Source organism: Staurois parvus, unplaced genomic scaffold (genome assembly GCF_062004578.1).
Source record: "Staurois parvus isolate SC_StPar_1 unplaced genomic scaffold, SC_StPar_1.0 ptg000262l, whole genome shotgun sequence".
In the NCBI taxonomy this organism is placed as follows: domain Eukaryota; kingdom Metazoa; phylum Chordata; class Amphibia; order Anura; family Ranidae; genus Staurois; species Staurois parvus.
The window spans coordinates 4,691,516-4,711,346 of record NW_028318058.1 but is presented as its reverse complement, the minus strand read 5'-3'; the positions used below and the strand labels follow the sequence as shown (position 1 = coordinate 4,711,346).

Sequence of the window (19,831 nt, the reverse complement as noted above, 5' to 3'; positions counted from 1 at the left end):
CAAACGATGGGGCATCCTTACGTTTCTAACACATTACCCAGTCCATATCAGTATAGATATCCAGCATGATATTTTCCCCATTGAGATCTGATGTGTTTTCAAAGTGTTCCTTTAATTTTTTTTAATCAGTGTATTAAGGGCAAGCTTATGGATGAATATAGGTGTAAAACAGCAAGTATTAATAGTGACTGTGCCTCTGTTGCAGAGTCTACTTTAAAGATGAAACATAGGACTAAAAACAGTAACATGCAACAAGAAACTTGTGATTATTTTGTGTGAAAGAATCAAGGCCATCTGAAAGAAGATTGCAGAATCTGGAAAGCTGGAATGCAAGAAAAAACTAAACTACAAAAGGCCAAAAGTGTGAAGCAGGGGCGGACTGACAACTCGTGGGGGCCCCGGGCAATAAGGGATCATGGGGCCCCTGTGTCCTTGCCCAAACTCAAAAAAGCACATGAAAAAGGTACCAGGGACATCTCATGGGGCCCCCTACTGACCCTGGGCCCTCGGGCAGTGCCCGAGTTTCCAAATGGTCAGAAGGGAGAAACTGATTTTTCTTCCGATAATGAATGTTTTTCAATCCAAAATGTACACCGCATGTTTGCAGGCATGGTGTGTTGATTCAGGAGCTACGAGTCACATGAAAAATGACAGAAATTTCTTTATTCACCTTGACCTGAGTAAAACAGAAAAAATCATCACAGCTAATGGGGAAATAATGGCATCAGAAGGAATAGGAGCTGGTATACTTTACTGTCCCATTTCCCAGGGTGTCACCAGAAAGATAACTGTGAAAAATGTCCTGTTTACTCCTGGTCTTGAAACTAATCTTTTGTCAATGAAGAAGCTCACAAAACAGGGCAATGTATTGACCTTCCAAGGTGATACTTGTGCCATCACAAGAGTGGATATCTTACTTGCAAAGGCTAAAATTGCAGATGAAACTTTAGTGTGTTCAAAATTTCATGAGCTAACACAAACACTTCAAACTGAGGGAAATTCCAATATCAATGTCATATCAAGATAAGCAACAAAGTGACATAGAAATAGAAATTAACACAGACAATCCAAATATTGTAAAAGATGAAACCAGGCCACGAGAGGCTTCAATGAGGAAATCCACCAGTAGCAATAAAGGCAACCCAGTCGAACATCTGTCCTATGTTGCTCACGTAGAATTAAAACCAGAGCCAGAAACATGGGAGGAGATGCAAAGACTTCCAACCCATGAGAAACAAAAGTGGATCAGAACTTCTGATGAAGAGATGACATCTCTTAGTGAACTGCAGACATGAACACTTTCAGAAATACCTCATGGTAAGCATGCAATCAGCTACAAATGGATTTTTAAGGCCAAATGCAGCCCTGAAGGTAAAGCCTGTAGGTACAAAGTACAGTTAGTGGCAAAAATTTTCTCACAAAAGGTTGGTGTGGATTACGATGCTACTTTTGCCCCAGTTGTGAAACAAAGTACTTTCAGAACACTGTCAACATTGACAGCTTCTCAGAAAATGGTTGTGAAGCACCATGATATCACAACAGACTTTCTTAATGGTGATATAAAGGAGGAAATATTCACTATATTGCTAAAAGTATTGGGACGCCTGCCTTTATACGCATATGAACTTTAATGGAATCCCAGTCTTTGTCGGTAGGGTTCAATATTGAGTTGTCCCATCCTTTGCAACTATAACAGCTTCAACTCTTCTGGGAAGGCTGTCCACAAGGTTTAGGAGTGTGTCTATGGGAATGTTTAACCCTGCGTGTCATTTTATGTGGACTAACACTTCATGGCTGAGTTGCTGTTGTTCTCAGTTGCTTCCACTTTGTTATAATACCACTAACAGTTAATCGTGGAATATTTAGTAGCAAGGAAATTTCACAGATGGACTTATTGCACAGGTGGCAATCTATCACGGTACCACGCTTGAATTCACTGAACTCCTGAGAGTGATCCATTCTTTCACAAATGTGTGTAGAAGCAGTCTGCATGCATAGGTGCTTGATTTTTTGCATCTGTGGCCATGGAGGTGATTTGAACACCTGAATCCAATGATTTGGAGGGGTGTCCCAATACTTTTGGCAATATAGTATATATGACACAGCCAGGATACGTGAAAATTATAGAGGAGCATCTTGTGTGCAAGTTGCAGAAATCTCTTTACAGACTCAAGCAATCAACTCTAGCATGCAATTTAAAAAAAACAGTCTTGCTAGACTAGGATTCATATGAAGCAGAGCTGACCCATGTCTAGACTCAAAATGTGTAGATTCTCAATCTACTGTATGTATATTTTACTTTATGTGGATGACTTGATTGTTGCTCACAAAAGGTTGAGGAAGTTGCAAAGTTGACTGCAGTACTTAACCAGCATTTTGAGACTACAGATACTGGGGATGTGACGTATTACCTAGGAATTAACGTAAAGAAGATGGCAGCTTCCTGTTAAATCAGAAATCTAAAACTGAGGCAGTGCTTCAGTGGTGTATATAAAGGGTATCACCTATATTGCCATAAAACAAAGTAAAACACTCAGGAAATGTACAAATGACCCATGAGGATAATAGCCCACTGTATATATTACTGTATATAATACTACACCTTGAGCAGTGATCCAGATGAAGAAACAATGTAATATGCTTGCACCAAATCCTTATACAAGGTCCCTATGAAAAGGACCATACTACCACCTCTATGCCGACGACACACAAATCTATCTCTCAACCCCCCACCTCACCCCCTTGGTCTCAGCCCGAATCACACACCTACTGAGCGACATATCAGACTGGATGTCGCTCCACTTCCTTAAATTGAACCCCACCAAAACCGAGTTTCTCGTCTTCCCCCCAGCCCGGACACCACCCCCCATTGATTTCTCCGTCACATCCAACAACGCTACCATCAAACCCGCCCTGCAGGCCAGAGTACTTGGTGTCATTCTGGACTCCAACCTATCCTTTCAACCCCAAGTCCAATCTTTAACAGACTCCACCTCCGCAACATCGCCAAAATACGCACTTTCCTAACCCCAGAAACCACTAAACAGCTCATCCACTCCCTCATCATGTCACGACTCGATTACTGCAACTCCCTCCTCATTGGCCTGCCTCGCCGCTGGCTATCCCCGCTTCAGTCGATCCTGAATACGGCTGCCAGACTCATTCACCTTTCCAACCGCTCTGTCTCCGCCACCCCCCTCTGCCAATCCCTCCACTGGCTTCCGATTGCGCAACGGATCAAATTCAAAATCCTAACGCTGACGTACAAAGCTGTCCACCATACTGCCCCGAACTACATCACTGACCTAATATCCAAGTACCGCCCAGCACACACACTCCGCTCCTCACAAGACCTCCTTCTCTCTAGTTCCCTGGTCTCCTCCTCCCATGCCCGCCTCCAGGACTTCTCCAGGGTGTCACCCATCCTCTGGAACTCCCTGCCCCAACCCATCAGATTATCACCTACTCTCCTCTCCTTTAGGCGCACCCTAAAAACCCATCTCTTCAGGGAATCCTACCCCACCCCCTGCTAACTTGCCGACCTCCTCCACTCTTCCTACCACTCCATCCCCCACAGCTATCTCCTCCTGTGCCACCATCCCCTCCCTCCTAGATTGTAAGCTCGAAAGAGCAGGGCCCTCGATCCCCTCATGTTTTGCATTGTATTGGTATTGTTCTGTCACATGTTCCGTCCCCCTTTGTAATGTACAGCGCTGAGAAAACTATTGGCGCTTTATAAATACTGTATAATAATAATAATAATGTATAGCATACTTTCTTAAAAACTGTTGCTATTCTGGAGGGAATATAGTCAAATGTCTGTTGCTGCAGTATTCCAGATAAGGAAGATGTTCTAATTTTTGTCATTCTTTAAGCCAATCTGGATATCCCTAACCCCTTTTCCCTGTCCAAGTTGAAATCCCTAATTAATAAAAAAAAAAAACCCAGACCCATTGACTGTTTCTTTGTGTCTGGATACAAGTTGGAAAATGCATGTTGCTTGGCTGTATAGGAAATAAGGGGGACCCAAATCTGGCAGCTCTCAAGGGGTTAGCACTACACTAATAAAAAGTTCTAACTTTGCTCTGGCATCTGAGCATTTTTAGGGCAGAAACGCATTTTGGCTTCAATAGACTTTAATGGGCGCACCAGAAAAACACATGAAAATTTTGTGCATGTTTCATTTTTTCTTGCCTAGTAAGACTAAAAACAAAAAAAAGTGCCTGAAAAGCCTGAAACACTCATCAACACGAACAAAAATGCCTATACAAACACTCCAGAAAAAAGGCTGAAAAATTACCAGAGATGATCAGCTCCAGTGTAAATGAAACCTAAATATTATATTGTTTAGTGATATATAACAAAATAATAATATTAACAATGGATGTAAATAATAATGATAGAAATAATAATAAAACTAATAGCAATAATATTTTTGCCGTTTTCAAACATTTTAGGAATAAATAAAACAAGATATACAATGTAATAACATTATAAATAGCCATGTAAAATTAACCATCTAAAGTACTACTTTTTAGTGTAATTCTCTCATATTTCACTCCACAGTGTAACCAAAAAAGGAAATGTCACTTGCATAAGCGTAGTCCTTCACTTATATGAAGTTCCTGCAGAATTTTACAACATTCCCATCACTTGTGTATTACAGACTGTAAGTGGAAATGACACATCAACTCTCTATTTTACCTCATTAACAGGTTTGTGTACCATCGAATGTATTCTGATCAGACTGTGTGACTGCCCATCTAACTTGAGTGTGGGTTAAGATAAAAAAAAAAAAAACTAACTTTGTTCTCCTCTAATGAATGGAATATTGTTTGCTATTTAAGGTTCCTAAACTGTTACTAAACCCAAAACAGTAAAATCAGTCTGTATATGCAGTAAAGCATGCTTGTTATGCTCACTGTGGAACCTAAGGGGTAATTACTCCCCAATGTGTAAAAAGCCTGCTTGATCCTGTCTTCCCTGATCCTCCCCTTCTTTCAGTGTCCCCTTCTTATCACCCGATAAGACATATTGTGTGGAGTTACTCTGCACATGCTCAGTTTGATGTTTATTGTTAGAGAGGTTTTTTTTTTCTTGGGAGAGTGCATGTGATCCGCACAGGGCCAATAAGCACTGTCCAGACAGAGGTCAGGGGTTCTGCATCCTCCTAGAGCAAACTGAAAACTCCTCCTACAAGCTTTAACATGTGCTGTGCTGGACACTGATAGAAGCCACAGGACTGCTCTAACTGCTGATGAGAAAAGGTATTTAGCAGTTTATATTTACTAAAATAATTGCATTTCCATGTTCTGTGTACTGTAGAAGACCAGATAGAGTGAATGCAGACTCCTGGGTTTAGTAACACTTTAAATACCGCTTATAAACCTATAGTAACATCAGATTTTCTTTTTTTTCAGAAGGCTTTAAACAAATAATAACTGAAAGGGTTTTATGGATTTTACATGTATTTTTAATGACAGTAGCCTTAGAGCAGTTTGCCTGCAATGTGTTTCTTAATCCTTTGGGTTTGGGTCCTTTCACATGGGCGTCACCCGTTCAGTCACGTTTTTTCTAAGAAAAAACGGATTCATTTTATACAGTGAAGGAAATAAGTATTTGATCCCCTGCTGATTTTGAATGTTTGCCCACTCAAAAAGAAATGATCAGTCTAAAAATTGAATGGTAGGTGTATTGTAACACTGAGAGACAGAAGAGCAACAAAAAATTCAAAAGAAATGCATGTCTAACAAATTATGCACTGATTGGCATGTTCATGAGGGAAATAAGTATTTGATCCCTTTCACAAAATATGACTTTGTACTTGGTGGCAAATACTTGGTTGGCAATCACAGAGGTCAGACATTGCCTGTAGTTGGCCACCAGGTTTGCACACATCTCAGGAGGGATTTTGGCCCACTCCTCTTGGCAGATCCTCTCCAAGTCATTAAGGTTTGGTGGCTGACATTTGAAAATTCGAACTTTCAGCTCCCTCCACAGATTTTCAATCAGATTAAGGTCTGGAGACTGGCTAGGCCACTCCAGGACCTTAATGTGCTTCTTCTTGAGCCACTCCTTTGTTGCCTTGGCCATGTGTTTTGGGTCATTGTCATGCTGGAACACCCATCCACAACCCAATTTCAATGCCCTGGCTGAGGGAAGAAGGTTCTCACCCAAGATTTGACAGTACATTGCCCCATCCATCGTCCCTTTGAGGCGGTGCAGTTGTCCTGTCCCCTTAGCAGAAAAACACCCCCAAAGCAGAATGTTTCCACCACCATGTTTGACAGTTGGGATGGTGTTCTTGGGGTCATAGGCAGCATTTCTCCTCCTCCAAACACGGCGAGTTGAGTTGATGCCAAAGAGCTTGATTTTGGTCTCATCTGACCACAACACTTTCAACCAGTCCTCCTCTGCATCATTCAGATGTTCAGTGGCAAACTTCAGACAGGCTTGGACATGTGCTTTCTTGAGCAGAGGGACATTGCGGGCACTGCAGGATTTCAATCCTTATCGGAGTAGTGTGTTACCAATTGTTTTCTTGGTGACTGTGGTCCCAGCTGCCTGGAGATCATTGACAAGATCCTCACATGTAGTTCTGGGATGAGTCCTCACTGTTCTCATGATCATTGACACTCCACGAGGTGAGATCTTGCATGGTGCACCAGACCTAGGGAGACTGACAGATGTTTTGTGTTTCTTCCATTTGCGAATGATTTCACCAACTCTTGTCACCTTCTCACCAAGCTGCTTGGCAATAGTTTGGTAGCCCAGTCCAGCCTAGGTCTACAATCATGTCCATGACATCCTTGGACAGCTCTTTGCTCTTTGCCATGGTGGAGAGTTTGATTGCTCCTGTGGACAATTGTCTTTTATACAGGTTACAGAATTAGATTAGCAGCACTCCCTTTAAGAGACTGCTTCTAATATCATCTTATTACCTGTATGAAAGACACCTGGTAGCCAGAAATCCTGCTGCATGATATGGGATCAAATACTTATTTCCCTCATGAACATGCAAATCAGGGCATAATTTGTTAGACATGCACTTTTTTGAATTTTTTGTTGCTATTCTGTCTCTCAGTGTTACAATACACTGAATATTCGATTTTTAGACTGACCATTTCTTTGTGAGTGGGCAAACATTCAAAATCAGCAGGGGATCAAATACTTATTTCCTTCATTGTATCAGTTTTTACTTCATTTCACTTCAGTTTACATTAGTTTTAATGTAAATGATGTTTTTACATCTTGTCATCAGGGACACGGGGGGGGGGGGGGGGCACAGAGGCTCTTTTACTTGGCAGCAGGGGGAGTGTGTACACAGAGGATCTGTCACTTGTCCGCAGTGTTTTCAGAGAGGGGGGAGTGTGTACACAGAGGCTATGCAAATTACATTGTCGGTTCTCCCCCCAGCTAAAGTAAAGTAAAGTCCTCCCATGACATCACTTGGTGACCCCGTCCATTTGTTTCTCTTAGCGCCGGGAAAAGCAAAGTTGTCATTTGGCCTTGCCGCTAACATAAACAAAGGAGCAGTGTCACCCAGTGATGTCACCCTTTATCTGTCTTGGCAGCAGGGCTGAATGACAGCTTCACTTCTCCCTGCACTGGTTTGGAGCTGGCAAGTGACAGATCCTCATCCTTCTCTGAAAACTTTGTCAGCAAAAGACAGATCATCTGTGTACACACTCACCCCTCTCTGGAAACACTGTCAGCAAGTGAAAGATCCTCTGTGTACACACTCCCCCCTCTCTGGAAACACTGTCAGCAAGTGACAGATCCTCTGTGTACACACTCCTCCCTCTCTGGAAACACTGTGGGCAAGTGATAGAGCCTCTGTGTATACACTCCCCCCTCTGTGGAAACACTGTCAGAAAGTGACAGATCCTCTGTGTACACATTCCCCCTTCTCTGGAAACACTGTCAGCAAGTGACAGATCCTCTGTGTACACACTCCCCCCTCTCTGGAAACACAGTGGGCAAGTAACAGATCCTCTGTGTACACACTTCCCCCTCCCTGGAAACACTGTCAGCAAGTGACAGATCCTCTGTGTACACACTCCCTGGAAACACTGTCAGCAAGTGACAGATCCTCTGTGTACACACTCCTTCCCTGTGGACACACTGTGGGCAAGTGATAAAGTACTCTCTGTAAACACTGCTCCTCCCCCGCTGTACATACTACCCCCTCTGTTATTTACATTCTGCTGTCAGCGGGGAATACCCAACTGACAGCAAAGAGTCACTGATTTTTAGGAAGCCGATGGGTGCTGGCTGCTAACAAGCAATGCAAAAACAGATGCAAAAAAGAACTGTTTGTTCGTTTACATATGTTTAGGTCTGCTTCCGTTTTTATACCGGAACAAAAATAGAGCTATGATCCTTTTACAAAAAAAAAAACAGATCTTAACGGATGCGGATGTAAATGGATGAGCATTCATTTACATCCGTTTGTCCATAGACATGCATTGCTGTACATTTTTCACGCATCATCAGACAGATGAAAAACGGACAGACGGAATGGCTATGTGAAACACTTGTTTATTTAAGAGAATGTTATTTTTTTTAATTGCAAACAAGATTTTTCAAGGGTGGTACCGGGATTTTTGTTTAAAAATGTTAATATCATTTTTTACAGAACACTGGACAGTTATAATTCCTGTGACCTTTATTGTTTTGTGCTTACTGGCGGTGTTTGCATGCATGTATTACCGAACTGTCAAAAATGCTGCGCATTAAATAAGCAAGGTTTGTAGTCTTCATTTCATTATAAATTAAAGACAGCAGAAATTAAATTCTGAAATTTGGAATTCAGAGACAACAGCCAAGTTGCTTTAAAGTGATACTAAAGATACACATATATATTTTTTTTGAATAACAAACCGGTTTATCCCACACCTTTATCAATTTTGGCAGCGGGGCTGAATGATAGCTTCACTGCTCCCTGCGTTGGTTTGGAGCTGGCAAGTGACAGATCCTCTGTGTACACACTCACCCCTCTCTTAAAACACTGTCAGCAAAAGACACATCCTATGTGTACACACTCCTCCCTCTGTGGAAACACTGTCAGCAAAAGACACATCCTATGTGTACACACTCCTCCCTCTGTGGAAACACAGCGGGCAAGTGACAGATCCTCTGTGTACACACTTCCCCCTCTCCGGAAACACTGTCAGCAAGTGACAGGTCCTCTGTGTACACATTCCCCCCTCTCCGGAAACACTGTCAGCAAGTGACAGATCCTCTGTGTACACACTTCCCCCTCTCCGGAAACACTGTCAGCAAGTGACAGATCCTCTGTGTACACACTCCCCCCTCTCTGGAAACACTGTCAGCAAGTGAAAGATCCTCTGTGTACACCCCCCCCCCGTGGAAACACTGTGGGCAATTGATAGAGCCTCTGTGTACACACTTCCCCTTCTCCGGAAACACTGTCAGCAAGTGACAGATCCTCTGTGTACACACTCCCCCCTCTCTGGAAACACTGTCAGCAAGTGAAAGATCCTCTGTGTACACCCCCCCCCCCCGTGGAAACACTGTGGGCAAGTGATAGAGCCTCAGTGTACACACTTCCCCCTCTCCGGAAACACAGTGGGCAAGTGACAGATCCTCTGTGTACACACTCCCCTCTCTGGAAACACTGTCAGCAAGTGACAGATCCTCTGTGTACACACTCCCTGGAAACACTGTCAGCAAGTGACAGCACCTCTGTGTACACACTCCCCTCTCTGGAAACACTGTCAGCAAGTGACAGATCCTCTGTGTACACATTCCCTGGAAACACTGTCAGAAAGTGACAGATCCTCTGTGTACACACTTCTCCCTCTCTGGAAACACTGTCAGCAAGTGACAGATCCTCTGTGTACAAGGGTGGTATAAGGAGTTTTCTTTAAAAATGCTAATATAATTTTTTACAGAACACTGGACAGTTATGATTCCTGTGATCTTTATTGTTTTGTGCTTACTGGCGGTGTTTGCATGCATGTATTACCAAGCTGGCAAAAATTCTGCGTATTAAATAAGCAAGGTTTGTAGTCTTCCATTTCATTTTCAATGAAAGACAGCAGAAATGAAATTCTGCAATTTGGAATTTGGAATATAGAGACAATAGCCAAGTTGCATTAAAGTGATACTAAAGGTACACATATATTTTTTTTGTAAATAACAAACATGTCATACTTACCTGCTTTGTACAATGGTTTTGTACAGAGCAGCCCTGATCCTCCTCTTCTCAGGTTCCCCGCGGGCGCTCCTGTCCCCTCCCAGGAGGCTCACTCCAGAGCCACTGATGTGTGTCTATGAGACCCACAGAGCATGGCTAGGCCCTGCCTCCCCGCCCCCTGCTCCCTCCTCCTTGGCTGTGCCAATGAGTAAGGACGAAACCCAGGAGGACTGGTGCTCACGTGCACAATGTTGGATTGGCAAGTATGGGTAGTGGGGGGTGCTGAGGGGGGAGCTGCACTTAGAATACACATAGAATGCATGAAGGTAAAAAAATGTCAGCCTGTACAACCATTTTGAAAACAAACTCAGCAACAAAAAAAAGGAACACCCACAAAGCTTGAGTAGGTATAGATCTATAGCCTAATACATTTACGAAGTCTTTACCTACTGAAGACAAGCAAGTTCTATTCAAAATAATAGCAGTGTGTTGAAAAATGTGAATAAAGCTCAAAATCCTTCTAATAGCTTTTATTTCCATACACACAAATGCATTGGGAACATTACACATTCTATTCCAAATCAAAACATTAAGAAAAATATATCAAATTTGTGTTGCTCCTCTCCTCCAAAAAAAATTGAAGAAAAGTGAATATTAGACTGTTCAAAAAAATAGCAGTGTTTGTATTCTTCTTTACAAACTCAAACATTCACTATATAAACTGAAAAATGTTTGAAGATTTTGCTTTCCTTTGAATCACTTCATTAATATTTAGTTGTATAAGCACTGTTTCTGAGAACTGCTGTACATCTGTGTTCCATGGAGTCAACCAATTTCTGCCACCTGTGAACAGGTATTCCAGCCCAGGATGATTGGACTACATTCCACAGTTCTTCTCTATCTCTTGGTTTTGCCTCAGAAACGGCATTTTTGATGTCACCCCACAAGTTTTCTATTGGATTAAGATCCGGGGATTGGGCTGGCCACTCCATAACGTCAATCTTGTTGGTCTGGAACTAAGATGTTGCACGTTTACTGGTGTGTTTGGGGTCGTTGTCTTGTTGGAACACCCATTTCAAGGGCATTTCCTCTTCAGCATAAGGCAGCATGACCTCTTCAAGTATTCTGATGTATTCAAACTGATCCATGATCCCTGGTATGCGATAAATAGGACCAACACCGTAGTATGAGAAACATCCCCATATCATGATGCTTGCGCAACCATGCTTCACTGTCTTCACAGTGTACTGTGGCTTGAATTCAGTGTTTGGGGGTCGTCTGACAAACTGTCTCCGGCCACTAGACCCAAAAAGAACAATCTTACTTTCATCAGTCCACAAAGTGTTGCACCATTTCTCTTTAGGCCAGTCAATGTGCTCTTTGGCAAATTGTAACCTCTTCAGCACGTCTTTTTTTCAACAGTGGGACTTTGCGGGGGCTTCTTGCAGATAGCTTGGCTTCACATAGGTGTCTTCTAATTGTAACAGTACTCACAGATAACTTTAGACCTTCTTTGATCTTCCTGGAGCTGATTGTTGGCTGAGTCCTTGCCATTTTGGCTATTCTTCTATCCATTAGAATGGTAGTTTTTCGCTTTCTTCCACGTCTTTCAGGTTTTGGTTGCCATTTTAAAGCATTTGCGATCATTTTGGCTGAGCAGCCTATCATTTTCTGCACTTCTTTATATGTTTTCCAATACTTTTTAATCAAGGTACGCTGTTCTTCTGAACAATGTCTGGAACAACCCATTTTCCTCAGAATTTCAGAGAGAAATGCACTGTAAACAGCATGTACAACATGTGCTGCCTTCCTTCCTTAAATAAGGGCAATAATTGCCACCTGTTTTTCAAAGAATGAATGACCTCACTAATAAAACTCCACACTGCTATTATTTTGAACATGCCCCTTCAATTACACAGAATCAGAAGCATGCATGTCATGACTGTTGGGTCTGTTGGATTTCTATTACTCTACTACACCTGCTAGTAAATTATTTGCCATGCAGAAATATCATTTCTACCAAAAACAGTGATTGATCAGGTTAGTGATGTCTGACTGCTATTATTTTTAACACAACTGTACATGTTAGGTCATAGCTGTTCGATTGCAAATAATATCAAGACCAACATTTAATCTATATACTCTATCCTTGGCATTTATAATAAAAATTGCTAATAATAATTGTGTAACCAATACGATCAATCAGATCTCAGTTTTCAGAAATCAGTTTATTGACATATTAAAGCTGAAGTTTAGTTAAAAAAAATTACAAAGCTTTAGGTACATTACTTACTATGAGGTATGTCGTACAATGTAAAGGTTGCTGGATTCTGTAGAACTCTTCACTGCAGGGCTGCCCTGTCCTCTTCCTGCTGACCGTCCAGTGCATTGAAGGTTCCCATATAGAAGAAAAATATATTTGAAATATATTTTAAAAATATTCTTCCCAAATATATTGACATATATTTGAAACACTACAATTGTGGTCATATTCAATATATTTCAAAATATATTTCAATAAATATTTTTCATATATTTTGTAATATATAAAAAAATGCATTTCAACATACAGTGTATATCTACATATTTATTGAAATATATTTTGAAATATATTAAATATGGACAAAATTGTAGTATTTCAAATATATGTCAATATATTTGGAAAGAATATTTTTAAAATATATTTAAAATATATTTTTCTTCCATGTGGGTTAACAGCTTCAGGTCTCCAGGCTCAGCTGTACTAAAGATGATCTGATGGGTCACACCTCCTCCTGCCATCTTCTCCACTGAGAAAAATTATTTTATTCACATGATCTTAGAACGGCAACCCTGTGACTGATCAGACTCTCCCCATTCACAGATCAAGTAACAGGCAGGGTAATCAGTGAAATAACTTTTGTCAATGGAGGAGAGGGCAAGAAGGGGCGTGCCCAGGGGCGGACTGACCATTTGGAAACTCGGGCACTGCCCGAGGGCCCGGGGTCAGTAGGGGGCCCCATGAGATGCCCCTGATACCTTTTCCTTTTTCATAGGCTTTTTTGAGTTTGGGCAAGGACACAGGGGCCCCATGATCCCCTATTGCCCGGGGGCCCCATGAGTTGTCAGTCCGCCCCTGGGCGTGCCCCCATTGAATCATCTTTAGTGCAGCTGAGCCTGGAGACCTGAAGCTGTACCCCCCGCGACACTGGAAGTTCAGCAGCAGGAGGAGGACAGGTGATCAGTACAATAGGACTGCAATCATTAGAAACCTCCTGAGGTTTAGGAATAGTGTGCAGAGGCTTCAGACCATGTCTGTATTGACTGTTTCAGTCATTGCATTTTCATATGGTAGCTTTTTTTATTGTATATATTTAGTGTATGTTTATGAAACTTCAAACAAAACTTTTTAGTTGGTTTGAGATTTCTCCTTACTTCCTGCCCTGATGACATAATAGACAGCCATAGAAAATCTCCCCACAATGAGGGAAAATCCCACCTTTGTTAGTAATCCAGTTCGAAGCTTATGAGATTTTCCCTCAGTTTCTTTCGAATTACTACAGGTTAGGGTAAAAAGTGTCAAAAAGGTAAATGAATACCTAAACGGGGATACATAAATGTACCATTAAAATGTGATTATAAAGATATAGCAACACGTTTTTCATTTCTCTGTTTTAACATTAGTTGTGATTTAACTGCTGCTTGGGCCTCATTCACATGGGTGTACATAATTATACACTGGTGTGAGAGCTGTGTTTTGCCTCCACAAGATGCAGAGGTGTTCAGCGCATCCGCATGCAGGCAGTCCCATTCATGTCAATTGGAACGCAGCAGCTGCATGGACAGAGCCACTGCTCTCAATTTGACATCCGTGTGGGTGTAGGTCCCCAAATGCAGGCAGTATGCATTCAGGGACATGTACCTGTACCCACATGGATGTCAAATTGGGAGCAGTAGTTGTATCCATGAAGCCGATGCATCCCAATTAACATGAATGGGACTGTGGAAAGGGAAAAAAACAATGCCCATATGCGGGAATACACTTAGGTATGCCCGTGTGAATGAGTCCTAGCCGATTCAGTCTCCCCATTCCATTGTTGTCTTAATAACTTTCAGCTAAATTTGTAAATATGTGTGTATTTACCTCCTCTCTGATTTCTCCTCAGAATATCCTGGACTTACCTATAAAGAACATGGAATCAGCATGGCACAAGTATTTTTTCCATCAGATCATGGCATATACAGTATAAACTCCTATATATGCCATAGTTTCATCTCACCCAGTGATGCTTGTCTGAATTTAGATACGGTGACTGCATTTATCTGACTTCACTGTCATGACACTACTGGTCTGTGGCATGGAATATTTCATTTCTGGAGAAATACTGGGATTTATTGTTAATAGTGATGCACATAATCAGTGAAAATGTTGAAAAATCTGAAACTGAACTGCTTTTCCATCAGGTGGGAGAAGAAGAGCCAAGGGTTGTTCCTTATGTGGTGCTTATATGACCAATTCTTCTAATCATATTTGTCAAGACAAAGTTGTGGGCTGTAGACCGTCGCATATGTCACAAGTATCCATTATCTTCTGGGCAGATCAGGTCATGAAAATGTGAACACCTCTTGAATGATCCTATCAAAACTAAAACGCTAAATCGTGTTTCTTAAAATTGGACAACAAAAACGAAAATATAATATAGTAATATACAGTATATATTACTAAAACTATCTTGTTGAAAAATATGTGAAGACATCCCGATAAAATGATAATAGTGCATGAAATTAATAATAAAATTTATGAAGTCCAACATGGTATTAAAAGTCCACATAGTCCCATTCACAAATGAGGTCCAAAAGAAGAGAAGAGTGCACGTACCTCAAATGTTTCAAAAAACATATAAATAAAAAGATAGTCAAAGTTAAGTAACACATAACACAAAAAGCTGTGCATTTCAGAGAAACTCCTCTGTTCTCAAGCTAGTCTAACTTGAGAAAGAAGGCGTTCCTCCAAAACGGGTTCATAGGTTATTTAACCCAGATGCGGATGCCTTGCTAGTAGGCAAGGTCTCTAAGCAGCAACAAGAATGATGATTATTACATCAATGCAGGACTATTTTACATCTGCCTGGGCTGGTTTATCAAGTGCCACATCCTTTTATTATGTGGATATTATTCATTGATTCATTATTCATTAAAGTGTTGCCCTATCATAATGCACTAGTGCTGTGCACTATGTCTTTTTATTCTGTATTAGAGCCTTTGGGTGGTAAAGACTCCCTTCCATTTTATCCCTGTGTTGCCTATTACGTTAACAGAGCTACCTTGAGTGGAGTATTTTTTTTGGTATTTACAATGGACCTTTTAATTTTAAGCTCTCTTCTGGATGTCTTACTCCAAGTGCTATATTGACTAGCCTTTTCCTTATTATGTATGACAATATATGAGGATGGTGTGCCTTTCTCCTTTTTTTCTATTGTGCTTTTTTATTATTTTTATTTTTCCCCTTCAGTGCTAAACACCATACCTTTGGAGTGTCCTTCTTCAGCTACTAATGTAAAGTAGAACATTAGTCAGAAAATTAAGTCCTGCTAGATCACTTCAGGCTTGCCCCTTTTTCAGGTATAGCTGCAATATATGTAAAGCATTAGAAATAGGTACCTATAATACTGTTTACAATCCAGTAGTACACTGTCTCACCCTACTCTGCACATGCTCAGTTGCTCTCTATAGTGTTGAATTTGTAGAGGCTGATCTGCTGACAGCCTTAAGATTTAATGCTGTTCAGGACTCTGGGCTTCAGCAAAATGGCAAGAAGAAACAGGAACAATGCTGGAGGCAAATTACAGCACACACTAATTTTAGTAGCATAATTATTACTGCGGAATGTATGTTTCTTGCATTATTTGTTATCAAGTTGGTATGGTTATAGTTTCACTACAACAATGCCATTGCTACTGTTCATTTATAGGTTAGTCAAACATGATAGTAATAGCTGAATTAGGGGTAAACAAACACCAGTCAGAACATTTTTTTCTTACTAGAGCCCCAGAGCTATGGGACTGGTTGGACTGAACTCAAATTCTTCAGGGTCGATTTAGTTCTTTCTTCTTTGTAATGTGTTAACACAAATGTGTTCACGCGTGCATTGCATTGTGTTAAAGCAGCCAATTGATATGAATGAACCGCCAACACAAAATAATGCGCCAAAAATCATAAATGACCTTTTTTAGTAATTTATATCACTGCCTTTTGTTGGGGCATGCTGCATAGCAGTAACATGCTATGTGAATTACTACATGCTGCGTGTATAAACACAATAACGGGCACTTACATTTTTTTTCATCTAAACTGAATTGAAGTCAATGCAGTACCATTTCCGATAGTCATATTTTACTCTTTGTGGGCTGCTAGACAATTTATTGTCACCCAAATGGTATTTTTCTTTTTTCTTTTTTTTGTCGTTTGTGTTTTTTTACTGGTAAAATATATGATGTGCAAATTAAAAGTCTAAAACAATCCAAGAAACGTCAGCAAAATTGTACTGTCTCTGCCCTGTCTACTTTAAATTTGCTATTCGGACTTGGTTTTTCTCCTATTGTCTTAAAAATATCAAATAACAACAAAATATCCTATTTCTTGGGGGTTTTTTTGGGTGTATATTGTACTTGATATATACAGTATATACTTTTTTAAAATCAGAAATAAAGTTTATTGACATATATCTGTTAAACATAAATAAGTACAACCGTTAAACAAGTCAGTGAAATGTGTTTCAAAGCACTGATACATCACAAAAAAAGAGAAAAGAAAACAATATCTGTAAATAATCAAATCAACAGCCTTTCCATCACCAATCAGTAGGCGCAAGGCCTGGAACAGCTAACCAGTCTTCCCATAATTTCTTAAATTTTCCTGGGCAGCCTCTGTGCTGAAAAGTTATTTTCTTTAAGCTAAGAGTATCGCCCACACGTGTGACCCATTCTTTATGAGTGGGAGCTCTATCAGACTTCCAATGTTGGAAGATAAGCCTACGAACCTGAAACAGGGCCCTATTAACTGTGGCCTTTTGGAAGTCAATTAAAGAGAGATCATCTAGTATACCCAAAATTCAATTGGTAGGACAGTAATATGGAAGACTGCATTGATAGCGGCAACAATATCTGCCCAGTACCGGTGAAGTCTGGAACAGCGCCATAGAAGGTGAATATGGTCACCCTGGGCAGTAGCACGTCTAATACAAAGAGGAGACTTGAGGAAACCCATACGGTCGAGCTTGAGAGGGGTATAATGGGCACAAAATAGTATGTATAGCTGCGAGAGCCTTTGACTGGTATTGAGGGAGCTAAGCAAGAATGATTTTAATGCATTATTCCATAGCTCCTCATCCAATGGGCCTACATCCTGCTCCCATTGTTGTTTAGCTTTGCAGGGATGTCCTTCTAAGTATGGGAAAAGTAGCATGTCATATCACCTGGAGATGAAGCCCTTTGTGTTCTTTACAGATTGTGGGGGATAAGGACCAGTTGGTCATAGGGCTCTGGGCTCGGAAGATGAAAATAGGAAAACTGCAGTGTGGAGGTGAGGCGGAATGCATCACGTAGGTCAGCAAAAGAAAGGAGAGATCCATTGCCAAAGATCTGCTTCAGGTGAGTAATTCCGCAATGCTTCCACATCCCTGCACACTGGACTATATTCGGATCCCTCTACACACTGTGGTAGACCTTCTGGATTAGTAAGTAAATGGGAAATGCCTTATTTGATGACTGAAAAGAAGAAAAAGTCAGAGTACCAGGGATGTCTAAGGTTTTCATATGGTGTCGCATGATAGAGTGGGCAAATGGAGACAACTGGGTGTGGCAGCCAGGTAGTATAGCCACGGGTTGGGCATACCTACTCCACCCCTATCTTTGGTGCACTGAAGCTGCTCAAGTTTGATTCTGGGAGATTTGTCTTTCCAGAGTAAAGTCTGGAAGATAGAGTTAATCAGTCTAAAAAAAAATAAGGGGATCACTACAGGGGAGTTGTGGAGAAAGTAAAGTAATTGGGCCAAACAAATACGTTTAATAAGGTTGGCCCTACCAATCAAAGAGAGCCATAGCCTGTTGCAAATCTTAATTTTAGTGCACAATAATCTGTGATGGTTGGGGATATATGTACTCCAAGGTACTTAAATGACTGCACCACAGGGACAGGGCAGAAAGTGGATAAAGACTGGGAAAGCACACCATCTAGTGGTAGGAGGGCAGATTTCACCCACTTAATTGTCAAGCCAGAGTAGAGGCCAAAAAAGGTTATCACCGCCATGACCTCAGTGAGGTATCAGTGTCACCTAGAAATAGGAGGAAATCATCTGTGCATACAGTGATTTTCTTGTGCAGTAACCCAAAGCTACAGCCCACTATTTTGTCATTTGCCCTGATCATTTTTGCCAAAGGCTCAATAGCCAGGGCAAACAGGAGGGAGGAAACAAGGCACCCCTGCCTCATCCCTTTACCCAAACGGAAAGCCTGGGAGGACCTGCCTCCCTCCTGAATGGAAGCAACAGGAGCATGGTATAGCAACTGAACCTAGGAGATGAATCTGTCCCAGAAACCAAAATGCTGCAGCGTATGCCAGAGATATGGGCACTCCAAGATGTCAAATGCCTTATTGACGTCTAAGGAAAGGAGTGCACAGTGTCTCATATTATCTGATTGTGTTTGTATATTTAGGAAGACCCTCCTAATTTTTATTGCTGTAGATTTTAGCGGCATAAAGCCAGTGGCAATGATCTAAAGTATGTACTTGATGGTTATATGTTAAGATACACCAAATAACATTACAATGCACAACAACAACCCTGCAGTTTACTGTCTTTTTAAACTTTTTAAGGTTCTGTTGTCACACCTGTAAGACAAAAGGTATGTTTAATTACAAACTTAAACACCTTCAACCACAATAATTTCACCTTCGCCACAGACACCCATGTATTTGGCCGTATATTGTGATTTTCTGACTAAATTGCCCAATTTGGCCGCCTGCTTACTGCTAACCTATGTGTAAAGATGAGTGACCAATAACACCAATACAAAAACCCCAAAACGTAAGGCTGGCTGGTTGGTGTCACAGCATTCATTCTTTGCTGGGCAAATGAATAAGGTAGGTGTGCATTCAGTTACATTGTAAGGGTCTGTATCAACTGGGCTATGGTATTGTGTTGTTATTCAAATGCAGCTTGCTTTTAACACCAGTATGATATGATTCTGATAACATTCAGAATTAATTGATTTGGACTGAGTTAGGCTGTAGTTCTGAGCTGTACCCATTGTATCTGCCGTGTTTAGTACTTTGTAGATTGTCCCATAACCTGTTAAAAAGTTGCTGCAGATATGCCTCTTGCCACTCAGATGTTGCTGGACACATGGCTATAGCCCTTCTTGCTTTATTGGAAATGACTAAAACATACAGAGACAGGATAGTAAATTAATACATGAAGTATATACTGTAGTTATATAACATTAGAGAGAACAATAAATTAAACAAGCATATACTAATTGCAGTTCAATAAATGAGAATGGTTGTTGCAACTATGACTGTATGAACAGAATTCTAACAAGTACACGGGAAAGTAAAGGAACAGGATTTTGGGTAAGATCAAAAGCTATATTACTATACCTGTAGAAAATGTACTTGTCATGAAAAAAAAGA

At 40.9% G+C, this 19,831-nt stretch overlaps 1 protein-coding gene across 2 annotated transcripts in view; it reads left to right on the top strand.

Moving 5' to 3' along the window:
- LOC149459361 (uncharacterized) overlaps positions 1 to 16,863 on the top strand; it is a 40,938-nt gene extending 24,075 nt beyond the window's left edge. Inside the window, exons 6-8 of one of the 2 annotated variants that reach the window (XM_089681250.1) lie at positions 4,567 to 4,715; positions 8,639 to 8,748; positions 14,308 to 14,445. In XM_089681250.1, coding sequence (XP_089537376.1) covers positions 4,567 to 4,715; positions 8,639 to 8,739 — 250 coding nt within the window. In that variant the 3' untranslated portion in view covers positions 8,740 to 8,748; positions 14,308 to 14,445. Of the gene's footprint in view, positions 1 to 4,566; positions 4,716 to 8,638; positions 8,749 to 14,307 lie in introns of both variants that reach the window. The other variant, XM_089681249.1, reaches the window with a different exon arrangement.
- The last annotated feature ends 2,968 nt before the right edge of the window (positions 16,864 to 19,831 follow it).